General features: G+C 35.1%; 2 protein-coding genes across 6 annotated transcripts; both read left to right on the forward strand.

Moving 5' to 3' along the window:
• Positions 1–3,058: 3,058 nt before the first annotated feature.
• LOC115997222 (mannose-1-phosphate guanyltransferase alpha-like) lies at positions 3,059–8,809 on the forward strand. The gene is made up of 15 exons (XM_031236732.1): positions 3,059–3,544; positions 3,801–3,898; positions 4,074–4,174; positions 4,287–4,365; positions 4,549–4,609; positions 4,849–4,895; positions 4,985–5,077; positions 5,182–5,272; positions 6,017–6,065; positions 7,017–7,133; positions 7,224–7,371; positions 7,582–7,674; positions 7,756–7,824; positions 8,353–8,395; positions 8,478–8,809. The coding sequence occupies exons 1-15, from the start codon at positions 3,487–3,489 to the stop codon at positions 8,576–8,578; spliced, it is 1,248 nt and encodes a 415-aa protein (XP_031092592.1). The 5' UTR covers positions 3,059–3,486; the 3' UTR covers positions 8,579–8,809.
• Positions 8,810–9,476: 667 nt separating this feature from the next.
• LOC115997066 (pyridoxine/pyridoxamine 5'-phosphate oxidase 1, chloroplastic) lies at positions 9,477–21,087 on the forward strand. 5 transcript variants are annotated; one of them, XR_004093687.1, is made up of 16 exons: positions 10,112–10,347; positions 10,446–10,616; positions 10,723–10,761; positions 11,235–11,402; positions 11,476–11,581; positions 11,650–11,816; positions 11,901–12,143; positions 12,346–12,434; positions 13,260–13,310; positions 13,382–13,472; positions 13,577–13,681; positions 13,789–13,859; positions 19,532–19,627; positions 19,977–20,265; positions 20,365–20,499; positions 20,620–21,087. XR_004093687.1 is itself a non-coding variant. In XM_031236532.1 (15 exons), the coding sequence occupies exons 3-15, from the start codon at positions 10,509–10,511 to the stop codon at positions 14,549–14,551; spliced, it is 1,401 nt and encodes a 466-aa protein (XP_031092392.1). In that variant the 5' UTR covers positions 9,477–9,665; positions 9,748–9,803; positions 10,446–10,508; the 3' UTR covers positions 14,552–14,780. The 5 variants fall into 5 exon arrangements, 3 of the variants coding, with proteins under 3 accessions (XP_031092392.1, XP_031092391.1, XP_031092390.1); XR_004093688.1 differs by having other exon boundaries at positions 20,823–21,087; XM_031236532.1 differs by lacking the exons at positions 10,112–10,347; positions 19,532–19,627; positions 19,977–20,265; positions 20,365–20,499; positions 20,620–21,087 and adding exons at positions 9,477–9,665; positions 9,748–9,803; positions 14,144–14,239; positions 14,485–14,780.
• The last annotated feature ends 3,051 nt before the right edge of the window (positions 21,088–24,138 follow it).

The following is a 24,138-nucleotide window of genomic DNA, read 5'->3' on the forward strand; positions in this document are numbered from 1 at the left end:
AAAAAAAAAAAAAAAAAAAAAAAAAAGGTGTAACATTAAAATGTACTCGTAAACTTACTTAGAAAGAAAGTACAATATAAAAATACTAATAACATTGTATAGAAATCTAGTCCTGCCCAAAAAAATAAAGAAAGGTAGCCGAAGATCAATTTTTGGAGCTCATAATGTAATTTCTGTCATTTATAGAATAATATATTATTCACCCCTCAAAACTATCAAACTGCGGCCAAATTAGGGATGTCAATAGGTTGATATTTTTGGGCACTTAACCCTTCTGAACTCTATTAGGATGAGTTTGGAGATAGAAAAGAATACTTGTAACAACTTAGGATAGTAGTTCCATTGTTTTATTTACATACTTCAGTTTTAAACAAAACACAAGAATCTAGCATTCCCAGCAATTTAACATTTCTTAATGTAATATAACATTCTGTGATCCAAACGCTCCCTACCTTATATATTAGAAGAAAATAATTTTTTTTTTGAAAGGAAGAAGAAAATATTTAAATTATTAAAAATATATTAAAAGAGTTTTGGAACAATTTAGGTACCCGTGAGTAGTGTTAAATCAGTATGGAACGAGTAAGAATATCATTCTATTGAGTTTGAGAAGTGGTAATTCTACAGCTAATCAAGAATTTAAATTAAGAAACTGAGAGGTTATAGGATCTACTCCATTTGGAGACATTAATTTGGAAACAAGTTTTTCAACAACCCCTTAACGTTTTAATATTCTTCTCACCTAAACATTTATATTAAATATCATTCACAATTTAATATGCAATAAAAAATGTAATTAAATGGTTTCGTACTTTTTTTTTTTTTAAACAATGGTTTCGTACTAAAACCAAAAGATTGACTTCACAGGAATAAACTTCAACTTCTTAATTAACCTTCACTATTTATTGGCTTCTAAAAATGTAAAATTTTCAATTGACCAAAAAAACTCGTAATTACTATATGAAGGTGTGCATTAGATAATATCGCTTCTGTGTAATAGCTCATAAATTACACATGAGAGGTAAACCGCATTAAGAAAGCAATGTGTGCGTTTGAACGAGAAGGTGTTGATGATGAGAATCAAACTTATGTCTTTTTAGTACAAAAATTATACTCCTATCCTCCTACTCAGACACCTCTTTCCACCTTCAATAATAGACTTTAGCTTTAGCATTATCCAAAATGATGAGTGTATAATTTCTTAGCCTTTAACTTTAGGCCTTTTAGCTATAATGCCTGATGATAAACTAACTTTGAAGGATTAGCTAAAATGTTGTTCCCAACAAACTTAGGAGTATCATTTTGGGTGTAGCTAAAGTTTATTCCTAAAGTTTTGCATCATTTTGCATCAAACTCATGATGAGGTTTTTTTTTTTTTTTTTTTTTTTTTTTTTTGAAGCCATTATGGATTAGCTAAAACTTATGCTACTTATATACTAGTAAGTCAAGGATTATCCTTTTTTTTTGTTGGATAACTCTATTAAAATGCAATATGCATTTACTAAGGCTCAAACTCATAACTTCCTATATGAAAAAGGAACTTTGTAGACTACAAGGCCTTTTGGTTTTGGGTATAGAAAGAAGCTCAATTAAGGATATTCAAAAATTTTGAAAATGACTTTGGGAAGTCTTTTTTTTTTTTTTTTTTTTCAATGTTCGGCTATTAAAGAAAAATGAAGTCAACGTCAAACAGGAAAAATAAAAAACTACATAACGTTGTAATGAATTTTTGCTATAATTTTAGAAAATGAACAAAAAATATATCATTTTTTAATCAACCGTCAAACAGGGAAAAAAATCGTTTCTTCGATTTTCAACCAAACACTAAAAATGAAACATTTTTAAAAAGTATTTTTTGAATTTCTAAACAGACTTTAATTTTTTTTTTGTTTAAAATAAATCATATTAACTTAGGTTGAGTGGAGTTATGTAACTATTAATCACGTCAAATACATTTTTTTTTTTTTGTGATCAAAATGTATTGTGTTTTGTTTTTAAAAATAATTTGCAAACTTAATACATTTATGCAAAATACTTCAAATATTTTATCAATTTCTAATTTATAAGTCTATTTTTATACTAATTCCGATTACAATATTAATATTTGAACTTAAAGCCCATTGATTAGTAAGAAAACATTTACAATCAACAAGGGACAACGCCAACCAAGTTGACCAAGTTGTGACTTAGTAACAACAATATTATAAGTTCAACTCTTAATAATAGTGATATATGGCCTTATTAGTTTGAGCTGGTCAGATATAGATAATTTATGTTGGTTCACCATATTGTGATCGATAACAATAGGTCAATAGTTATAGCATAGACCTAGATCTACCTTGCAATGTGGACTTGTGTCTATTTACATAGTGAATGTTCACAATTTAAATTCATCACAATTTAAATTGTGAACCTTCAGTATGAAAATTGTGAACATTTAGTATATAAATTGTGTATTTTAGACTTGGGTCCACAAAAAAACTTGCCCTCCGCCACACACTATCTATTTTTCATTCGATCCAAAACGAAGTTTTAAGATGTACTAAATAAGTTGAAAAAAGTATATATGGACAGATACTACATTGTAACATAAGAGTAGTCCTTCAAAAGATGTATTTAAAAATAAGATTATTAGGCCATCCCCTTTAGCAAGTTTTGTTGAGTTTTTTCCGTCCTAAAAATTAGAGCTTGAGATTTTAACAAATGTGAAATGATTGTTTTATGGTATTTTTTCTCCAGTTAATTTGAGTTTTTGGCAGAGCATGGTGGGCCTCACTGTGAGAAAGAGAACTACGCCTCACACAACACACAGTTGCGCCCAGGCTGGCACGTAATTCCTCTTTCTTTTTTTTGTTTTGTTTTTTTTTCCTCAGCCCCATTTTCTATTTCCTAATCACATTTATAAAATTTTTTCAAGAACCACACACAAGTTTAACTCTTGAGGAAGAACTTAAAATAGTGGAAAAAAATAATGAAAGAAAAAAAATGCAGTCCCTATTAAGAACAAAATTGTCTGCAGCTAGAATAGCAAAGCAAGGTAACAGTCCCCACTATTGCAGAGATGGAGCATGTGAATGTGAGTGTGAAACTTCCTTACATTTGGCCTCTTTCTCTTCTTGCTGTCAACGTACTTATCGCATTCGCCACCTACGCCTTCCTTTTTCCCTTTCCTTGGATCTCCTCAATTTCATTTCCAGCCATTTGTTCCGTACAATTGTCTCTTCCCACTATTGTTTTCAACCCCCCTTATCTTCTCATAATTGGAGGAGCTAGCCCTGTAGGGAGTTTGAAATTAAATAATTAAATAAAAAATACCCTGAGATCTGGATTGTGAATATTCCCAGATAATTACTTGTTACTTAAACGCTCTTTTCCCCTTTTTTTAGTATTGGGGGGTTTGGCTTACACTTCATACTGGGATTTAAGAATTGGAGCTGGTGATTTAGCTGGAAGTTTTGAGATCTGGGTTTTGTTTTTCTTGGACAAATGGGGAGTTCTGCGGAGAAAGTTGTTGCTGTGATCATGGTAGGAGGACCAACCAAAGGTATGGCTTGTAGTAATCAAGATTCTGGTTTTTTCTTTGTGGAATTAATGATGCCCTGTTTTTCAATTTGTTTCTTTTCTGGTAAATGTGTTGTTTGTGTATAAATATTGATTCATTTTCAAAGGATCTGAGTGTAAGTTTTGTTTTTGTTTTTTAATCAATTCTGTTAAATGTGTGGGTTGTGTAGAAAGTTTGATTCTTTGTTCAATTGTGTAGTGAAATTGTGAGACCTCTTTTGATTGGTTTGGTGTTTTAGGTACTCGGTTTAGGCCACTGTCACTGAATATTCCAAAGCCACTTTTTCCCCTAGCTGGACAGCCAATGGTTCATCATCCAATCTCTGCCTGCAAAAGGGTATGTGGTTTGAAGAATGGCTAAAAAGTCTTAACACTTTTTTTGGTGTTCTTTTTAATTGAGTTTCTGTTTCTCACCTACATTTGTGAAGCATTGATTTGATTGTCTGGTGTCATGGGGAATGACAATAACTCGGTTTGGTATTCTGCTGACTGGTGCTTTGATTCTGTCCTAGATTCCGAACCTAGCACAGATCTACCTTGTTGGATTCTATGAGGAGCGGGAATTTGCCATATATGTGTCATCGATCTCGAATGAACTGAGAGTTCCTGTTAGGTTACACTCATGCCTTCTTTTCCTTTTCATAATTAAGCTCAGCAAAGCGCTTTTTTAGTATGACTTTTCAGATCGAGATTAATGCTTTACCTTTTGAACTTGCTATTATTAGATACTTGAAAGAGGAAAAACCGCATGGCTCCGCTGGGGGATTATACAACTTCAGGGATATGATCATGGAAGACAGCCCGGTTAGAATCTTCGTAACTCATTTCTTGTTTTACTTTAGTCATGAAATTGTTTATTAGACTGACTGAATTCATGAACCGAGGATAAATAAATAAATATATAAGAACAGGGGAGTAAAAAGTTTTAACTTTTCTGATGAATTATAGCTTTTATGGCTAATATACTTCTTTTGTTTTACCTGGCAGTCACATATCTTTTTACTGAATTGTGATGTTTGCTGCAGCTTTCCACTGCCTGCGATGCTTGGTAATTCTCTTTCCGTTAAGTCTTCCTCATTTTATTTTTTGTTTGGTGTGTAATTTGCCAATTTCGCTTCCCTTAGAATGCTTCTTTATCTGATTGAGTGTCATTTTTTAAGTTATTTCTCAGTAAATCATTTCCTTCCTGAGTGCAATTAGATTTAAAGTTTGATAGTCCATAACTACAAGTACTGTTTTTATTTTTATGCAAGAATATTCAATTTTTACTTTATTTTAAACTTGCAGAGGCTCATGTAAAATATGGAGGTATGGGAACAATCCTTGTCAGCAAGGTAAGAAGAAAATTCCTAAGCTCTCCTTGTAAGAAGATTCTAGCTGAATGATATATTTGGTCAGTTCTCTCCTCGTTATGTTTCTTTAGGTATCTCCTGAATCAGCAAATGAGTTTGGGGAACTCGTTTCTGACCCTGCTACAAATGAGCTGCTGCACTACACAGAGAAACCCGAAACCTTTGTATGTATAGATCCAAAAATTTATTATGCATTTCATAGTGCTTGAGAATGTGATATATACATAACTGTTTATGTTCAAGCTCTAAATTATGGTATAAAATGCAGGTGAGTGAACGCATAAACTGCGGTGTTTATGTATTTACTCCAGATATTTTCACTGCCATTCAAGGTGTATCTACTGAACGGAAAGACAGAGGTTAGTGTTAGAGGCTCACACCTGTTTGCAATCTAGAACACTCTTAAGTTTGGAAGTGAGAATATAACCAGAAAGTCCGAAAATTATCTGTTGTCTGTGTAAAAGACCTTTTATTTCCATGCCTCTTGAAATCATCAAGATAAAGAAACAAAATTATCTCCATATAGAACAGAGAACTTATTCAGGGGTAATTCATTTCCCAATAAGACGTATTAAATTAAATCTCGTGACGAAAAAGGTGGAATCACCAACCCTAGGCGCCCCCCACCCCGGCCCAACAGAATAGTGGAGGGGTAAATCATGGTGACTCAACTGATCAACAGAGGCTAGACTTTTGCTCACTGCGCACAAGGAGCCCCCCTCATTTGAGAGGTTGCTCCCACACTACTGCTGGTAAGACTCGATTCTTAGTCTCTTGTAACAAATTTCACCTCTGTGACCAGTTGAGCTGCCCATGCGGGCATATTAATCCGAATGCCTTGCCTGAAAGCCTTGCATCTTGTTCTTTGCTACTCACTTATTCTGTTTATAAGTACTATCCTAAACCTATTAGCTGGCCCGTTTTTCAAATTTCAGACATTCCTATTTCTTGTCAACAATGTTAGAAAGTACAGTATTTTTTTTTTCTCATTCGAAACATGCCTGCAATTTGAGAGTTTAACCTACAGGAGTTCTTCATTTTCAATTAGTTATGGTTATACAATTGCTAGTTATACTCTGTAAAATTATTTCTGGTTTTTGCAGCTAACCTGCGGCGTGTATCTAGCTTTGAAGCTCTTCAGCTACCCAATAGGTACATCCATAGAGTCTGCAGTGTCTTAATATTTCGCTTATATTACAATATATAAAAATATATCTTCCATGGTCCTTTCAAATTTTTCGGAATGAAGCCTGGTGCAACTCCAATGCATATGCAGTTCGATATTAGTTAATATATGTGTGTGTGGGTATGCATGCTAGCTAGCTACATTATAGTATTATATTATATTTTATATATTTACTATGTATATATTGTTAATTTGTTGAAAATATTAAAAAGTGGTCAGATTCATTTATCGTAGGAAACACAGTAAAACAGTGAGTTTACTTTTACTAAACGTTTAACTGTTGATTCTTTGGCAAAATTCTTCTCCTCTTCAATAATAGTAAATGATCTTCAGCAAGAATAAAAATAAAGATGATAGTTGACATTAGAAAATAAAACACCTCGTTTATATGTATCTATGTATGTATGTATGCCCATTGGAACCAAATTCTACTATTGCTGACCGGTTCAAACCAAGAAGGTCAATAGACTAGTCCTGCTGGGAATTGAATTTGTAACCTTGTAGTTACCAAGTCAACAATCTGACCAACTTGGCTGGGGTTGCCCCTAAAAATGTAATTTTGGCAATACAAATCACTGACATGGATGAGGTCCTCAATAAAACATTAGTTCAAAGTTAATCCCTCTTAGTTGACCTTAACACATCCATGTGTAACTCATTTGCATACCCACACTTAAAATCGGGATCTTTTTAACCTTCTGCCCAGGCATTTACAAAAATAGTCCCTTGAATAATTTTCTATTAGTAAATTCATGTGCTCTGGCCGGTTATGGTGGGTACATGTTTAGCTGTGAATTTCGAAGAATTTGCTATCATAAATTCATAACTGGTTCCTGGATCTCTGTGTCAGTTTGTGTGGAATTTCAAGCCGGAAACCTATTTTTTGTTAGACAATAATTACAATTGATCCTTTGCAGGAGTCTTCCAGCAGATTTTGTTCGTCTGGATCAAGATATCTTATCTCCACTTGCAGGGAAGAAGCAGCTATATACCTACGAGACCCTGGACTTCTGGGAACAAATAAAAACTCCTGGGTAAGCCAAACCACTTAAGTGATTACAAAAGTCCTTCCGCCTTCCCCTACAAAGGTTTCATGTGACGGTTTGTGGTTTACTCCTTTGCAGGATGTCTTTGAAATGCTCTGGTCTGTACCTTTCTCAATTTAGATGCACATCGCCCCATCTTTTGGCGAGTGGGGATGGCACAAAGAGCGCTCTAATCACTGGTGATGTTTACATTCATCCTTCCGCAAAAGTTCATCCAACTGCAAAGGTAGTTATGCTATGAAAGTTCTATACCGCGATATTCTTATTCTTTTCTAATTTTCATTTGCATTTATTCTTGATTTGTGATGAAGTTTCCAATTTTTCTTGCTCGTATATCCAACAAAATAATCACTCAATCTTGGTTATTTGGATTCTATATTTACTGTTGCTTTTGCCTTCTGATTAAGAACAAATCGTCTGCTATAAATTTGAACAGATTGGTCCAAATGTTTCGATATCTGCAAACGTTCGAATTGGAGCTGGTGCGAGGCTCATCGACTGTATTGTTCTCGATGACGTGGAAATCAAGGTACTTATTTAGCAAATCTCCAACAAGTGAGCTGCATTAATGGCATGTCCTTTAATTGACATGGATTTCTGTGTGCTGAAGGAAAATGCGGTTGTTATTCATGCTATTATTGGGTGGAAGTCTTCTATCGGGAGATGGTCTCGAGTCCAGGTAAGTTCAGAACTCCTAAAATAAAGTTCGTGTTCAACTGAAGCAATCGATTTATCATCCCTTCTGCAAAAGCAGCAGCCCCGTTTTTCCTTTGATTTAAGACATTCTTCGGTTTTTTACCACATTACAGTTGAAAACACGAACTATCCTATTTATCCCGTTAAGTTTAGTTCGAGAACAAAAATGGTCATCACTAGATATGTTAGGATCAAACGCTTATCACTATGCCAAAAGAGCGAAGGCGCAACTTTATTTCCTTATACCGTCAATCCCCTTAGCCACCAATTGCTAGACTTGGCCCTTCACTTGCCTCTACCCAATAGGATAGATATAAAATACGACCAAAAGAGATAAATCTAAATGCGCTATGCTGAATCTTTTGTAAGTTTCCAAGGAGAAACAGAATTGTTACCTTCGTATTTTCAGCTTTCAACGCCCATTAGTAGGCGTTAGAGTGTAGATTTTGAGTTCTGCTATCTGCAACAGCTCTGTATATTGCTAACTAAAACGATACCTAATCGATTTCAGGCTGTTGGAGATTACAACGCAAAGCTTGGAGTCACAATCCTTGGTACTGTGGCTCTCCCGCCTCCCTTTGCCCTTCTAATGCGCCTACTGTTTGTTCTAACGACTCGATTATGTATGAATCACAGGTGAATCCGTGGGAGTGGAAGACGAGGTTGTGGTGATCAACAGCATCGTCCTTCCGAACAAGACCCTAAATGTCAGTGTTCAGGAGGAAATCTTACTATGATACCAACAGGCAAATAACAAATTCAATCAGGTCATCCATACCAACAGAACTTCTGTGTGTATTGACATTTTTTATTTTTTATTTTGTAAAATCAAGCTCTGAAAGAAGAAGATTCCTTGATGTTGTAAATTTCTTTGTTAGATTCATGTAATAAATGCTCTCAAATGCTTCTTGTCTCCATTGCATTTTCATGTTATATGAGAAAATTGACTTCAATGAGTTATGTAAGTTTATTGAGATTTGAGAGTATATATAGGATTTCAAGTATATATTAGGTTCAAATGAAAACTAGGAGTTACCGTGAGAACGAGCATATTAATCTCATATGTTCATATAGGATGATCAAATGTTAAAAATTAATACAGTAAAAGAATGTCGCAGCTTTTATGTGATTATGAAGGTGCATTTGAAAACGCTTGGATGCTTGATAGTGCATTTGTAGATAATTAATAGTACAAACACAAGTGTATTATTATTATAGATCTTGAGTGTACTATCAGTTATTCAAATGTATTATCAAATGTTTTCTGATGTACTGTTGTAATTCTGAAAATGTCATTGTTGTTTTTCCTTAATTTTCAACATTTGATCATTTTAGATAAATAGAAGCAATTATTCTGCACGTTCTTACAAGCCTACTAGTTTTCACATTGAAACTAATCTTATAGTGTAGGCAAAAACTTGTATGAGACCGTCTTAAGATCCTTGTCTATGAGATGAGTCAAATGAAGATAAAAATGAACACGTAGCTATTACTCAGGACTCAAAAGTTTACAAATAAAAGACGGAGGATCAAAAGTCCAAGCACAGTACGTCTAAGAAAAGATGATATAGATATGTCCTCAACGGTATCTATAATCCAAGCACAGTCCTCGATTATCAATCCGGTATAAGTAAAATCCTTTGTAGGAGCACTAATCGCATAAACTAAGACTTGTCAATCATTCCATTCCTTACTGCCACAAAACTTCCTTCACTATCACGCACAATTACCATACTGCCCACCAATCTGTCATCATCATCATCATCATCATTCATCACCCTCTTCTTTCAGAAAAAAAAGCAGTTTTTCATTATTCTATTGATGGTAATCAAAATTAATTTCAACCCCAAATTCTTAAATCTAAATTCTAAATCCCTAATTCATTAATTCATTTCCCTTGTTCCAGTCGCACAGCAGCTTCAACACGGCACATCGGCAGTAGGGTCGCAGCACGGCAGTCCGGTAATTTCTACTTTCTAATTTCCTCAATTCAAGCCATGTTGAGTAAATCTTTCGCGAGATCGAGTTCGAACCTGAAACCAATTGAGTCGAGGGAGCTTCATTTTTCGAGCTCGATCTCATTCCCCTGTTAGTAATCAATCTAGTTCAAGCTCGAGCCACCACCTCGAGCTTGAGTTTGGCTTGGTTTGTTTGCACCTTAGCGCATGATATAATTTGACAAAGCTGGGAGTTATCAGACAAAAAATTAATTTGTTTTATATTTTAAAATTTCTAAAAAAAAGCAGCCCGCGGGTCGACCTGTGAGCTCCGCAACGCTTTCAGTTCGAAGTGGGCGGGCGGGCGGGCCGGCCTATCTTGACACTCGTAGTGGCAGAAGCGCACAAGCCATCGTCCTATGCCTTTCTCCCTAGTACAAATGCATCAATGGTTGCGCAAATCTAAAACCATGAAATGCCTTCTCCACCAATTAATCCCTCCCACTTTCCATTCCTCCGGTCTTGTTAAGCCTACTATTCATTCTCTCCCAACTTCTTTTCTTCTCTCTGTATGTAATTTTCTCCCCATCTTTTCTCCGTGTGTAAATTCTTGTGCACCACTTTTCTCTCGATTGTTAATTGGTTTTTGTCTGTGTGTGGATTGCAGAGCTGGAAATCGCGGGCTGGGTTCTGTGGCTTTGGTTCAAAATCTTGGGGTGTAGTGAGGGGAATGGCAACAACAGTGGATAGCAGTCTCTCCTACCTAAAGCAGCAAGAAGCTGCAGAAATCGATGAGTTGCTCATGGGTCCTCTTGGCTTCAGTGTTGATCAGCTTATGGTTTGTAAAAGATGGCTTTTTTTTCCTTCTTCTTTGGTTCTGGTTTTGTTCTTTCATGTGATTCACTTGTTTGATTTATGTCTTTGATTTTCGTTGTGTGTTGTAGGAATTGGCTGGACTTAGTGTTGCCAGTGCAGTTGCAGAGGTTAGTGGATTGTGTTTTTGTTCTTTTGATGCACTGCTAGAATAGCACTTTTTAAAAGTAGATATTATTACTTTGTTTCCTCTGTTTTTTGCCCACTGTGCTGCTTATAGTGCTTTAGTATGACACATTTGGTTCTGTGCTATGCCGTTTGATAAATCTGGTAAAATCATTGATAACATATGTTAGTTGTTGACTGAAATTACTAAATGAAGTGCCAAATGATTTCAGAGTTTGTTTTGTTAATTAGTATTGGACTTTCAGCACTTATGACATGCGATATAAAGGAATTTTCTTACTGAAATATTGTTTTTAAAGTTTCAAAATCTTCCTCAAAAGATAAGTTTTTCTACACAGTATTAATTGGCCTTGCCGTAAAGGTGGCAGAGAATTGTTGGATTAAGGGATGCCATAATAGCTGGGGCAAAAAGACTTTCTTTTTAAGATGCTTTACACCTATTGTTTCTCATTAACAGGTCTATAAACCTAGCGAATACAGTCGAGTCCTTGCTGTTTGTGGTCCAGGGAATAATGGTGGTGATGGCCTTGTTGCGGCTCGTCATCTTTATCACTTTGGTTATAAGCCAGTTATTTGTTACCCAAAGCGTACTTCCAAACCTCTTTATAATGGTTTGGTGACTCAGGTATGGGTGTGGCTCAAGTTGTAGAGGAGAATTTTTGTATATTGTATATCTAATGCATGAATGCCTTTTGTAGCTTGAGTCACTGTCAATTCCTTTCCTGTCAATGGAAGATTTGCCAATGGACTTATCTGACAACTTTGACATTCTTGTAGATGCAATGTTTGGATTCTCATTCCATGGTAATCTCTCTCTTCTTGAGTTCTTCTGTTTCTCTTACCCTGCAACCTTCATGTTAAAACTTTTCCAGGTACTCCAAGGCCACCTTTTGATGATCTAATTCAGAGACTGATAGCAGTGAAAAATAATGAACTCAGGCATAAGAAGTCACCAGCTATTGTCTCCGTTGATATTCCATCTGGATGGCACGTTGAAGAAGGAGATCTGAGTAGCGAGGGCATTAAACCTGACATGCTTGTGTGTGAAAATACAGAACTTACAACTTTCTTGAATCCTATCTTGGAGGATGATAACATCTGAAAGAAATATTCTATTCTGTAGGTTTCTTTAACTGCTCCGAAGCTGTGCGCCAAAAAGTTTTCTGGTCCACATCACTTTCTAGGTGGAAGATTTGTTCCTCCGTCCATTGTGAACAAGTTTAAGCTCCAATTGCCAGCATATCCTGGAACTTCAATGTGTGTTCGTATTGGAAAGCCTCCAAAAGTTGACATATCATCTCTGAGGGAGAATTACATTTCTCCTGAGTTGCTTGAGGAGCAAGTTGAGTCAAATCCCTTTTATCAGGTAAAGTGTATGTAAAAGGAAGTGGCTAATGATTGATATTACTTTTGAAGATTACCTAGGTTCTTTGATCATGCAGGGCATTCTAAATTTTATCTCATGTTTTTAGTTCATATATTGCTGAGAAAACAGTGTTTTTTTTAAGGCCAAAGCAAAACAAACAATTAAAGGTTTACTTTTGAATTTGAATTCTGTTATTTTGTAGTTCCAAAAGTGGTTTGATGATGCAATGGCAGCTGGCTTGAAGGAACCAAATGCTATGGCCTTGTCCACAACTGGAAAAGATGGGAAGCCGTGAGTATCTGCCATTGGTTTTTCCTTTCATATCTGCTATATTACAATATTGATTTGTCTATCTTATGTATCATTTTATAAGTGTTCATATGGCATCTCCCTCATCGTTTATTGTTTTGGGGAAAGAAACGAACTCTAGCATGTCTTTCTCTACGAGTAGTGTTCTGACCAAGGATTGATTCTTGATTCAGAGATAAATTTTTGTTTACCAGTCAGATTTTGCACAATCGAATTGAAAAATGGCAACATGCCCCAGCGGCCCAGACTAATCCCCACAATGCTATCAATGAAAGGACTCAAAGGAGTTAATAATAATAATAATAATAATAACAATAACAATAACAATAATCCAAAAGAAGGCAGAGTGAAAATAATTTCTTTGTTTTTACGCATTACACTTCATCTGCATGTTTATTTTGAGATGGACCAAAGAATTTGCAGTCTAGTGATATCAGCATGTGACTCTAGGTAGGATTTGTTAGGATGATTTCCTTCATTGTGCATTAGGAAAGTGAATAATATATTTTAAAATTTCCATACATGATTAAATGCCTAATTAAATTTTTTTGGGGAAAAAAATCTATTAAATACTTTGAGTAATCAATTTATATGTGCTATAATTTGTTTTGTACTAAAGGCTGCAATGTTGAACATGAATATTTGCCAGGAATCTTTATTATTGATTATTTATTTTTCCTTTGATTCCCTCAACATTGAGGATTGCAGTATGATGTGTTTGGATATGTATAGTATTATGCATTCCATTCTTATTTAAACACTTTATTCTTTGAATTAGACCTTAACATTCTCTTATCTACTCTATAGTTCTTCAAGAATGGTGTTACTAAAGGGAGTTGACAAAGATCGCTTTGTTTGGTTAGTTATCCTTTTTCTTGTCTATTCATGTTTATCATTGTTCTGTTTTCTTGATTAGTCTTTGTGTCCAGGTACACCAATTATGCAAGTCGCAAGGCTCGGGATATATCTGAAAACCCTCATGCTGCACTTCTTTTTTACTGGGATGGCTTAAACCGCCAGGTAAAGCATTTTAAGCCTGTGTGTTTTTGGGGTTCAATACACAAAACTACTCTTTGTTCATTTTCATTGGATAGGCCGGTAAAAACTCATGCTTTGGCTTTTAGGTAAGAATAGAAGGATCTGTACAAAAGGTTTCTGATGAGGAATCTGTGCAGTACTTCCATAGTCGTCCTCGTGGAAGTCAGATTGGCGCCATAGCTAGCAAGCAGGTTATTCAGATTCTCGTTTTTATTTGAACCTTACGTTCCATATTTGTTACGTAAAAGTGTAAGGCTTATCTATCAATGACACCCTTCTTTTTGTTTTGTTAAATTAGAGTACAGTAATTCCTGGACGCCAATTTCTCCACCATGAATACAAAGAGTTGGAGATGAAGTACTCTGACGGGTTAGTCATCCTTTATATGTGAAATGTTGGGTCCAATTATCACGCTTCTAGAATTGGTATCTGATCGCTTGCCCAATTATATACCTCCATATTCTGTTATATTCGAATTGTTGGGCGGAGGCCAGTGAAAGGCCAAGTCCAGCAATTGGTGGCTAGGGAAATTGTTGGGTAGAGACTGGTGAAGGGCCAAGTCCAACACCCTGTCTCTCAAAAATTTGAAATGTGACAGTATATAAGGAAATAAAGTTGTGCCTTTTTCGTGAGCTATATTTTGTTCTATCCAGGAGTACAATTCCCAAACCAACACACTGGGGAGGATACATGCTGAAACCAGAATCGTTTGAATTTTGGCAAGGACAACAATCTCGCTTGCATGATAGGTACAGTACATGAATGACTCCTTTCGTCTGTTGTTGTTATGATTCGTTTAAGAGCACAAGAAAGTATGAATGAAGCATGTAGTTATTGCATGTACACTTTGGTTTAAAAGATTCAGAACTGAAATCTTTCTTGCGAGTTTTTACATTAAGATTACTACGAGTTTGCATGAAGAAAGATATCTCTGAAGTAGCACTTATCCTTGTGTACAAACATGGTTACTAACGTAAGAAAATACTGTTTACAGGTTACGCTATCGTCCAGAAGAGGTCGATGGAAAGCGAGTTTGGAGAATAGAGCGATTGGCTCCTTGACAAATGGCTTCCCTGTTATGACTTATGGTCATATCATCTCTTCTGTTCTCACTTCCACAGCCCAATCCATTTTGCTCAAAATTTCACTTTCGTGATTGTATGCTCACTTTCTTGATTGGTTGGCAAGAACTTGAGAGGGAAATACAAATGTACAAAATAAAGCAGAAAGATAATTATTAAGGATTGATTGCACATTTTCAATAAATAAATCAATTCCTACTTGATTAAACTTGTTAGGATAAACATTAATAGGGAAACAATTAATTGAATTATTTGGTATAGACATTTAAATTAGAGTAAATACCACAAATGGTTTTCGGACTATTGGGCTAGTACTCTTTTTAGTCATCGATTTTCAATTTGACCAAAATATGTACATTGACTTTTATTTTTTTATCACAAATAGTCATTCGCTAAAATTTCTGTTAAATAGGTATTAAATCTATGATTATTATCGACAAGTTAATTAATATGATTATATATGATTATGATTATCTCTTTTAGAGAATTATATTGAGACATAATTAATTTCAAACATTAATAATGTTTTAGCGAATTCAGCGCAAACAATAATGTGGTACTTTTGTATCTAAACGAAAATGTTATGCGAATGCCCAGTGTAATAGTGTTGCATATTTTATTTTGTACGTTCTTTATGACCTATGCTTTTAAATCTCCATGTATTGTACCTCATCAATTTTAATTTGTTGGTTAAAAACATGTAGCTCTAATATTACATTTTCATTTTGTTCGCATAATAACGAGAATAATGTGTATTGTCTCTTTATTTAGGAGTGATGGATTTAATTAACTCGAGGTAGCCCAAATTAATAAACCCGATAATAATAGGAATGCAACCGAAGAATGATTCCATAGAGACAACTTTGTATCAATAATGATGCAAGATCATTACAAGAGATGCTGGTATTTGGACAATCAAGATAACATGTCTTAACAAGATAATAATGAGTCATTTGATACTATGAAGCCTCCTAACCAACCCCCAACCTCCTCTCCTCCCCCCTCCCACCCAGAAAAGAGGAGACGATTGTAACCACTTTGGACTGCGTCTGCGCCCGAGATCGCCCCAGGCTGAGGTTGTCCAAGACGAGGTCGTCCTAGGCCGAGGTCGCCCCTACACGAGGCCTGCCTAGCTTCCTCTCTAGCCGATGCCGCCCCAGGTTGAGGTCGCCCTCAGCCCGTGTCGACTTCTAGATTGCTTTTTGGGTCGTCTCTCCTCCTCCCTAGGTCAAAGCCCGTCTCCAATATATTCATCAAGGAGTATTTATATTCGTTAATCGTTTCAATTATGTTTATTGGTGAAATATTCTAAACATTTTTATTTTATGACCAATATGTATATTTTTGACGATAATATCTTTAGATTTAAGGAATCTAGGTACGTGTTTTGGTTGAATTAAAAGTCGATGACCGAAAGGATTACTTGCTCAATAGTCAAAGGATTATTTATGATTTTTTTTTTTGGTAAATTCACGGGGTCTTTCTCTGTACGTTTAACGGTCCAAGTACACCCACGTTCGCTTCGGGAGACATAGGAGTTGGCCCAAGGGGAATCGTCACTTGAGGGAATCAAACCCGGGTTCTCCCGTGTTGTGGGGAGCCGACCAACTAGCCCCAATGTAGTATGCACCTTTAGCCCACTAGTGCAGATTTTAGACTTTTAGCAACTGTTGTTTGAAAAAGAGACACTAAAACAAGTGAGTGACATTATTGTAATATTTTAAATAATATATAGCTACAGTTGTACTAACGCAACGGTTGCTAAAAGTGTAATTTTGAAAATCAAAGTCTTTTCGCTATTGTTCTAAATACAACAGGGAGTAGAAGCAATTTTATTTGAACCTAGCGTCCAAATGAAATATAAACAAACCCTAGCATTAGGCGACGGCTGCCATACGTGAGCCTCGCAATGAATGCTTGAGCTGCGAAGAGGACAAAGGCTTAAGCGTTGGCGACGAGGACGAAGGAGCAGCGGCGACCACCATCGGAGAGAGAAACTTCGACGACGAACAGCGGCGACCACGACGAAGGGCTTGAGCAGCGATGACGTCGACCAGCCTATCTGTGTGAGCAGACAGGTTGCGACCTCCAGCGGCTACGACACCGTCAGCGGCGAGTGCGGGAGCAGCCGCAGCAAGCTTTGGCTTCGAGCACCGTCAACGGCGAGCGCGGGACAGGGGGTGAGCTTCGGCGAGAGCGACCTCAGGTACATTGATCAAATCAGATTACTCATTGCTCCAACAAATTCACTGCAGGCTCAGCTCAATGATGATTTCTGCGACTGTCCTAATGGCTCCGATCAGCCAGGTCCTCCTCTCTGTCTATAGCTTGTTCGTTTGTAAGTTCAATTGAAACTATTTGGAATTGCTGCATTTCGTTTTTTGGCTTTTTCTTTCCCTACAAGTGAGGATCACAAAATATATGCTTGTGTTGTGAGAATTTTGACTGCTCTTGCTGGCTGATTTTGCAGAACCTCAGTATGTCCCAATGGCAAGTTTTATTGCCAGAATGCCCGAACATACGCCCCTCCTTATATATCCTTGAGTGTTAATGATGGCATCTGCGGTATGAGTCCTTACATTCTTGTCATTTGGTTTATTAGCTTCTTTTGAAACAATGGAATGCCTAATTGTGACATTTAGTGAATTTGTTTAGTCATTGGTTTGGGACTACTTATATTCATAATTAGTCTCTTAGAGTTACTTGTCAACCCCTTAGGCCAGTGGCTTTACTTCAATTCTTCAAGTATCAAAATTGATCTCAAGCTTGTAGATTGGCTAAGAATTAGTAGGGATGGATTGATAAAACATAACCAACTAATTATCCATCCAGTTTTGATGAGCAAACTAGAAAAACATATGAAAAATTGGTCTTGTGTGTATTTGAGAAGAACCTCCACCCATGATGGTGAGGTGTGAATCAATCTCATCATTTACTCTTTAAGAAGTTGTATGTTTATGCAGCAATGAAACTGGAGAGATGGTGAAGAATTTTGCCACATTAATCTATTCACATCCTTTGGTCATATTAAACTAATATGCAGATGTAGGTACAGTATTGCCATTTTATATTGACTCCTAAGAGTGAGCAACTGGCCAACTATTCGTATGCAGCAAATTTTAGACATGCAGTTCAGATAACATTTTTTGTCAAGCTGAATTTTCTTTGCCTATGAATTTCACATGATGAATTGTATTCATGCTCAAGTATATACACTATTATGTCTGGTATTTATAGGACCCTTAGTTCCATATGCTGTTGCCAATGTCTTAATGAGGCATTTTTTCAAGGGAAGGGAAACACCTTGTGTCCTTGTTGGTTAGAAGCTCCTTTAGATGCGTGTATCTACATTCCCTATCCTTTTCTGCTTAGTTAGTCTTATAATATAATTACAGAAAGAAAACTACTCACTCAAGACACATGTTGAACCCACACTTAGACTTTGATGACCGAGGCTATCGTGTTTGAATTTTCTTAGACTCTTAAGAGATAAGTGGATAACGACTAAGAATTTGAATCACATATTGATTTTTAACAGATCTGGGGCTTGATTCATACAGATTTGCCAAACTTGATTACTAAGAAGTTTTCACCTATAAATTGAGAGCATTCACTCTGGCTTGACTGATCTAGTTCATGTGATTACATTTCAAGTATTATTCTTGACATTTACATATCACTTCTTAACAAAAGTTTTATGTGCTATACTTTGTCATCATGTGTGTGATTAATGCATATCTAAATTCTTATTGTTTGCAAAACCTTAATTTATTTGGTTAATTTCTGAATGTGAAGCCAGATGCATTTCCAGGTTTGTGGTAGTCATCATTTTCAATGCTCTGTTTGACTTACCAGATATGGTTTGCCTCTATTATGTCTATAGTTGCTTTTGGTGTTGGACCTCTTTCAATTCATGTATCTTAAGGACATTAGCAAATGTATCATATATCTCTAAGTAGATGAAGTATATGAGTAATTGGGATCATGGGGTTCACGCAATAAGTGGCTTAGTGCATATGGCATACATCAAGTTGGATGGATTGGACTATACACTACATGAAGTTTGCATATTGCCCTCTCAGTTTAACTATCTCAATTAATTTATCTATTTGCACATGTGTAATTTAATTTGTTTTACAATCTTGACTGGCGCCATGTAGGTGAATGAACAAGCCAGCAATGAGGTATTGGAAGTTGAACAGAAGAATAATGAGATAAGAAGGCCTGTTTATGATAAGCGAAATGAAGTAATCAAATCCATTCCTGACTTTTGGTTGACTGCTGTGAGTCCAGACCATTCTATTTTGCTTTCAAATGGTAGATTGATAGGTCAACATTGAATTGAGGGATCTGATATTCTCTTCTGCTTTATTCTGATCTCTATGCAGTTCCTGAGTCACCCTGCACTTGGCGATCTTTTGAGTGAGGAAGACCAGAAGGTTTGTCACTTTGTTGTTTGCATAACTACTGGAAATCTTAACTTTGTAGATCTTGATCTTCTGAATTGAGATGTTCCCTCCATTATATAGATCATGGCTTGGTATGAATTTGTGTGCCCTGTCTTTGTGGTTTTCATTGCTCTAATAAGATGTTGTTAATTTGTTATGTGTGGATAGTAGGGGTGTAAACGAGTCGAGCCAAGCTCGATTGTTCGAGCTCGATTTTAAGCTCAAGTTCTATTGGGTTAAATTAGAGTTTAGTAATTCCCGGACTCCAAGTTCTCCACCATGAATACGAAGAGTTGGAGATGAAGTACTCTGACGGGTTAGTCATATTTTATAATGTGAAATGTTGGGTCCAATTATCACGCATCTAGAATTGGTATCTGATCTCTTGCCCAATTACATACTCCATATTCTGTTATATCCGAGTCTATGATGGGCATGAGAGTTGGTTTTAGTATTGTTGTTGTCGGGTCTGAAGTTTTTGATTGTGAAGAAGTGATTTCGTTGTATGCAGGAGTACGATTCCCAAACCAACACACTGGGGAGGATACATGCTGAAACCAGAATCGTTTGAATTTTGACAAGGACAGCAATGTCGCTTGCATGATAGGTACGGTACTTGAATGACTCCTCTCGTGTCTCGTTGTTGTGATTGGTTTAAGAACGAGCACAAGTACGACTGAAGCATGTAGTTATTGCATGTACACATTGCTTTAAAATGGGTGAATTTTTTTTGAGGGTAGATAAAGATTCAGAATTGATGATTGCTCATTCTCAATAAATCAATTCCTTATTGATTAAACTTCTTATCTTAGGATTAACATTAAAAAAAAGGAAAAAAAAAAAAAACCAATATTCCACACACAAAGTTGTTGATTTTTATCACAAAATTTTACACTGAAAAAAAGAATATTCCTAGCATATTTTTAATCAAAATTTTTACACCAAATTTATTTTAGGTATGAGATCACCCCATGAGGCCATGACATCACCGCACTTCCACCACCTCTATAAATACTGATGATTGTTATCAGCATCCTGCCAACCGGGTTAAGATGCCTACTACTTTCTCTCTCTTCATCTTGACCCTAGTATCCTTTACCTGCTTCCTGCCTGCAGCCGCCGCCGCCGCCTCGGCCTTGGCGCATATGTCTCCGGCGACTATCTCCGACGAGGTTCCCGTTAACCCTCGCAACGTGAAGACTCAAGACTTTCCAACTGAAGGGTACAAATCTGAAGAAAACCCAGGTTAGGTTAAAACATGACTTGAAGTAGAGACTGAAAAAGTAACATTATATTTTCTTTATCGTTTAATTTGTTGTATTATACTGTTGTTTTTATGTTTAGCGAGTTCCGCCGCCCCATCTGCCAGCGATGTGGGAATTCCGGCGATCCTCCCATCGAGCCATCCCATCAACCGCGGCGGCCTCATTGAAACTAATAAAGCGGCCTCCATATCTCCAGAAGCTCCAAAAACTTCAGGTTACTAGCTAATTGAATTCAATAAATTTTTTTAATTAAAACGATTCAGATCTTGCTGCCTATTCGATCCGTATACTATCTGTTAAATCATAAATGTTCTTTTCATTTTTTTTTCTTCAGCCGGAGTGTTCATCAGTACTCATCGCAAGCTGATGACGTCAGCCGTCGAGCCTGACTCACCTCAAAGTCAAGGTTACGATATGAGTGATGATCTGACTCCGGCCCCTATCTCACCTGAAAGTCCAGGCAACGATATGAGTGCAGCGGCGCCGGGCTTGGCGCGTTCATCTGCTAAGTTAATATTGTTCATGTTTTCCCTACAGATTGTTCATTATTATTACTGCAATGCAATGCAATGGCCGGGTTGTTAGTTCCTATTTCTACCCTTTGACCGGAGACGCAATAATCTCCGATGGATCGGAGAAGAAGATTCCTCTTTAAGTCAATTTCTGTCTGTCTCCGATCATCATATATATGCATGTCAGTCAGTAATAGATAGATATGTCGAATTGTCAATCATGTGATGCTGACAATTGATTGATATAACATTATAACGTAATAAATGTTACAAAACAATATATTAGTGGATATTATTATTGTATTGATGAGAGTTTATTGTTATGGTTTGTAATCACTTTTGTATATATATATATATATATATATATATATATTTATTTATTTATTTATTTTGAAAGACAATCACTTTTGTATATAATATAGGGAAAAGGGTCAAATAAGCCCTCCAACTTTACCTAAGGAGTCAATTAGGCCCCTGAACATTTTAAAGTAGCAATTAAACCCATCAACATTGTATTTTGATGCAAAAAAGTCCATAAACCTGTTAATGACCTGTGATCACAGGTCACTAGGATTCCGGTCAAATTTTCAGCACCCATATTTCGGCACAAAAGTCAAGGGCGACCGTTCGACGGTCGTCGGTGACTCACTGGAGAAGGCAACCACTGGATTTTGTGCCGGAATATAGTCTGAGTGTGCCGAAAATTTGACCGGAATCTTAATGACCTGTGATCACAGGTCATTAATAGGCTTATGGACTTTTTTGCATCAAAATATAATGTTGATGGGTTTAATTGCTACTTTAAAATGTTCAGGGGCCTAATTGACTCCTTAGGTAAAGTTGGAGGGCTTATTTGACCCTTTTCCCTATAATATATATATTTGGAAATGGTAATGAAAAGGGTGCTCTCCTTTTGGTTATTCTGGTGTATTATTCTCTGCAAATTATTTCCTTCTATTAACTATACTTTGGTACTATTTATCTTGTAAAGTTACCAGTTAAGAATTAATTGGCTAATGGGTACAATATTACAATCAAGGCATTTTACTTTTTATTATTTTTATTTGATTGCTAGATATTCTTCTCGTACCTTGATTCTAAAAGGCAACAAATTATTATTATTCTCAGACCGCACGTTGATTCAAACCATGTCAGAAGTTTTTGTAAGTTAAAGCTGTCCAATCATCACTTAAGGGCTGACCACTGGGTCCCAATATGGCAATATTCACTTGGGTCTCCGGTCTCCCTATTCCATCCATCATTAATGATGCAATAAAAAAAATATAACGAATGAATTAAAAATATAATGATATAGTGATAGAACATATTTTTAAAAGTGACAAAATATTACATGAATAAATATAATTTTATATAGTATTTTAATTGAGATGGGGCATGTATTCAAAAAAATTGAGATGGGGCATCGAACCTTTACATCACCCAATAAAAAGAAAAATATCATAGTTTTTTTTTTTTTTTGGACATTCAATTTGTTGAGGATAATATAATAGTATGTGGTAGACTTTTAGTCAGGAGGAATGCATTATTCGATTCAATTGAATAAGTAAATTTTTTCTTAATTTGTAATAACATTTTTCTTGGACCACAAGACACAATCCCAAAAAAAAATAAAAATAAAAAGATGTTAGAAATAATTTATTTCTAATGTTGATTCATATAATAAAGTTTGTGATTTCATAAGGCATTCACTACGATAATTAGTGACATAGTGAAATATAAAGGTAGAATTACCAAGTAAAATTCTCTCCTTCTCATCCTGTTAAAATATAAGGGTTAAAGGTGTATGTTAGAGAAATTTTTTATTCTTTGAAGAATAATGTCTTTTCTGGGTCCTTTTAAGAAAACTGTCAACAATATTTAAGCAACCATTGTAGAAGTAATCTTTTTGGGGGTTTTCTCTTCCAAAACTAGCATATTCAGAGAACTTTGGGATTAGGATTTTCTAGTCTCCATATAATTAAGAGGTGATTAAGGCATATAGATTAACATACAAAATACTTTTACAAATCCCATATTATTACCAAGTATTTGATTCTCATTCCGATTCAGATTTTTATGTACCAACTAAACACTCTCTAAGTTGATTAGTATGACCTTTATATATTTTAAGAACCACACCCAAAAAAAAAAAAAAAGTTAAGATCACTCTAATATATGGTTTTGAAATACCCCGTAAAATAAAATATCATTGTTACATGCATATCTATGGGTTATATATATATATATATATATATATATATATATATATATATATATATAAATAATGTAAAGCTTATTCTATAAGCTTTTGAATTCATAATTTCTAAGTCAGAAGGAGCAGTGTGAACTATGAAGCTTCGATGGGAGTTTTCAGTCATCACTCATCAATTCAACTCCAAGCACCTAAATTGAGAGTAAGCGTATTGACCGATACGAAAATGATTTAGGCTTATTTGACAATATAGTTAGCTTTCAATTAATTTTGACAATTATTAGTTGTTTGATTTGGTTATTGACAATTATTAGTTGTTTGATTTGGTTAAACATTTCATATAAGTTTTTGATTAATTAGATTTTTGTAACAGTTTATGTGTTTAAAATGTTAAAATTCAAAAAGTTACCTAAAACATTTTTTTAAAAAAGTGATTTTGTGTAATCAGCTATCATCTAACAACTAAATTATCAAACATCTTTCTACAATCAACTAGTGCTATCAATTAGTCAAATTCACTAACTCAATAATTTAACAACTATTTATCAAATACACACTTAATTTAATTTATTAATATAAAAGTTAATAATTTTACTTTTCTATATTATTTGTTTATTTATAAAGTTAAATTTATACTTTTTCTATATTATTTGTTTATTTATAAAGTTAAATTTATACTTTATCTATATTATTTGTTTATTTATAAAGTTAAATTTATACTTTAGAAGCTTACAAGTTTAGAAAGTCAAACTAATACAACTTACGAAGTTAATTTATCAAATACACACTTAATTTAATTTATTAATATAAAAGTTAATAATTTTACTTTTCTATATTATTTGTTTATTTATAAAGTTAAATTTATACTTTAACTATTAGAAGCTTACAAGTTTAGAAAGTCAAACTAATACAACTTACGAAGTTAATTTATCAAATACACACTTAATTTAATTTATTAATATAAAAGTTAATAATTTTACTTTTCTATATTATTTGTTTATTTATAAAGTTAAATTTATACTTTAACTATTAGAAGCTTACAAGTTTAGAAAGTCAAACTAATACAACTTACGAAGTTAATTTAAAACTACAATATTTTTTTTTTCTAAAAAAAAAGTGAAACAATATG

This window comes from Ipomoea triloba, chromosome 11 (genome assembly GCF_003576645.1).
Source record: "Ipomoea triloba cultivar NCNSP0323 chromosome 11, ASM357664v1".
Lineage (NCBI taxonomy): Eukaryota > Viridiplantae > Streptophyta > Magnoliopsida > Solanales > Convolvulaceae > Ipomoea > Ipomoea triloba.

Bases quoted from the DNA above. Each gene is read 5' to 3' on its own strand.
- LOC115997066 (XM_031236530.1), top strand. From the start codon at position 10,198: ATGCCTTTCTCCCTAGTACAAATGCATCAATGGTTGCGCAAATCTAAA. The intron at 10,617-10,722 runs GTTTGTAAAAGA...TGTGTGTTGTAG, and splicing joins TCAGTGTTGATCAGCTTATG to GAATTGGCTGGACTTAGTGT. The intron at 13,473-13,576 runs GTAAAGCATTTT...TTTGGCTTTTAG, and splicing joins GGGATGGCTTAAACCGCCAG to GTAAGAATAGAAGGATCTGT.
- LOC115997222 (XM_031236732.1), top strand. From the start codon at position 3,487: ATGGGGAGTTCTGCGGAGAAAGTTGTTGCTGTGATCATGGTAGGAGGA. The intron at 3,899-4,073 runs GTATGTGGTTTG...ATTCTGTCCTAG, and splicing joins CAATCTCTGCCTGCAAAAGG to ATTCCGAACCTAGCACAGAT. The intron at 7,372-7,581 runs GTAGTTATGCTA...AAATTTGAACAG, and splicing joins AAGTTCATCCAACTGCAAAG to ATTGGTCCAAATGTTTCGAT.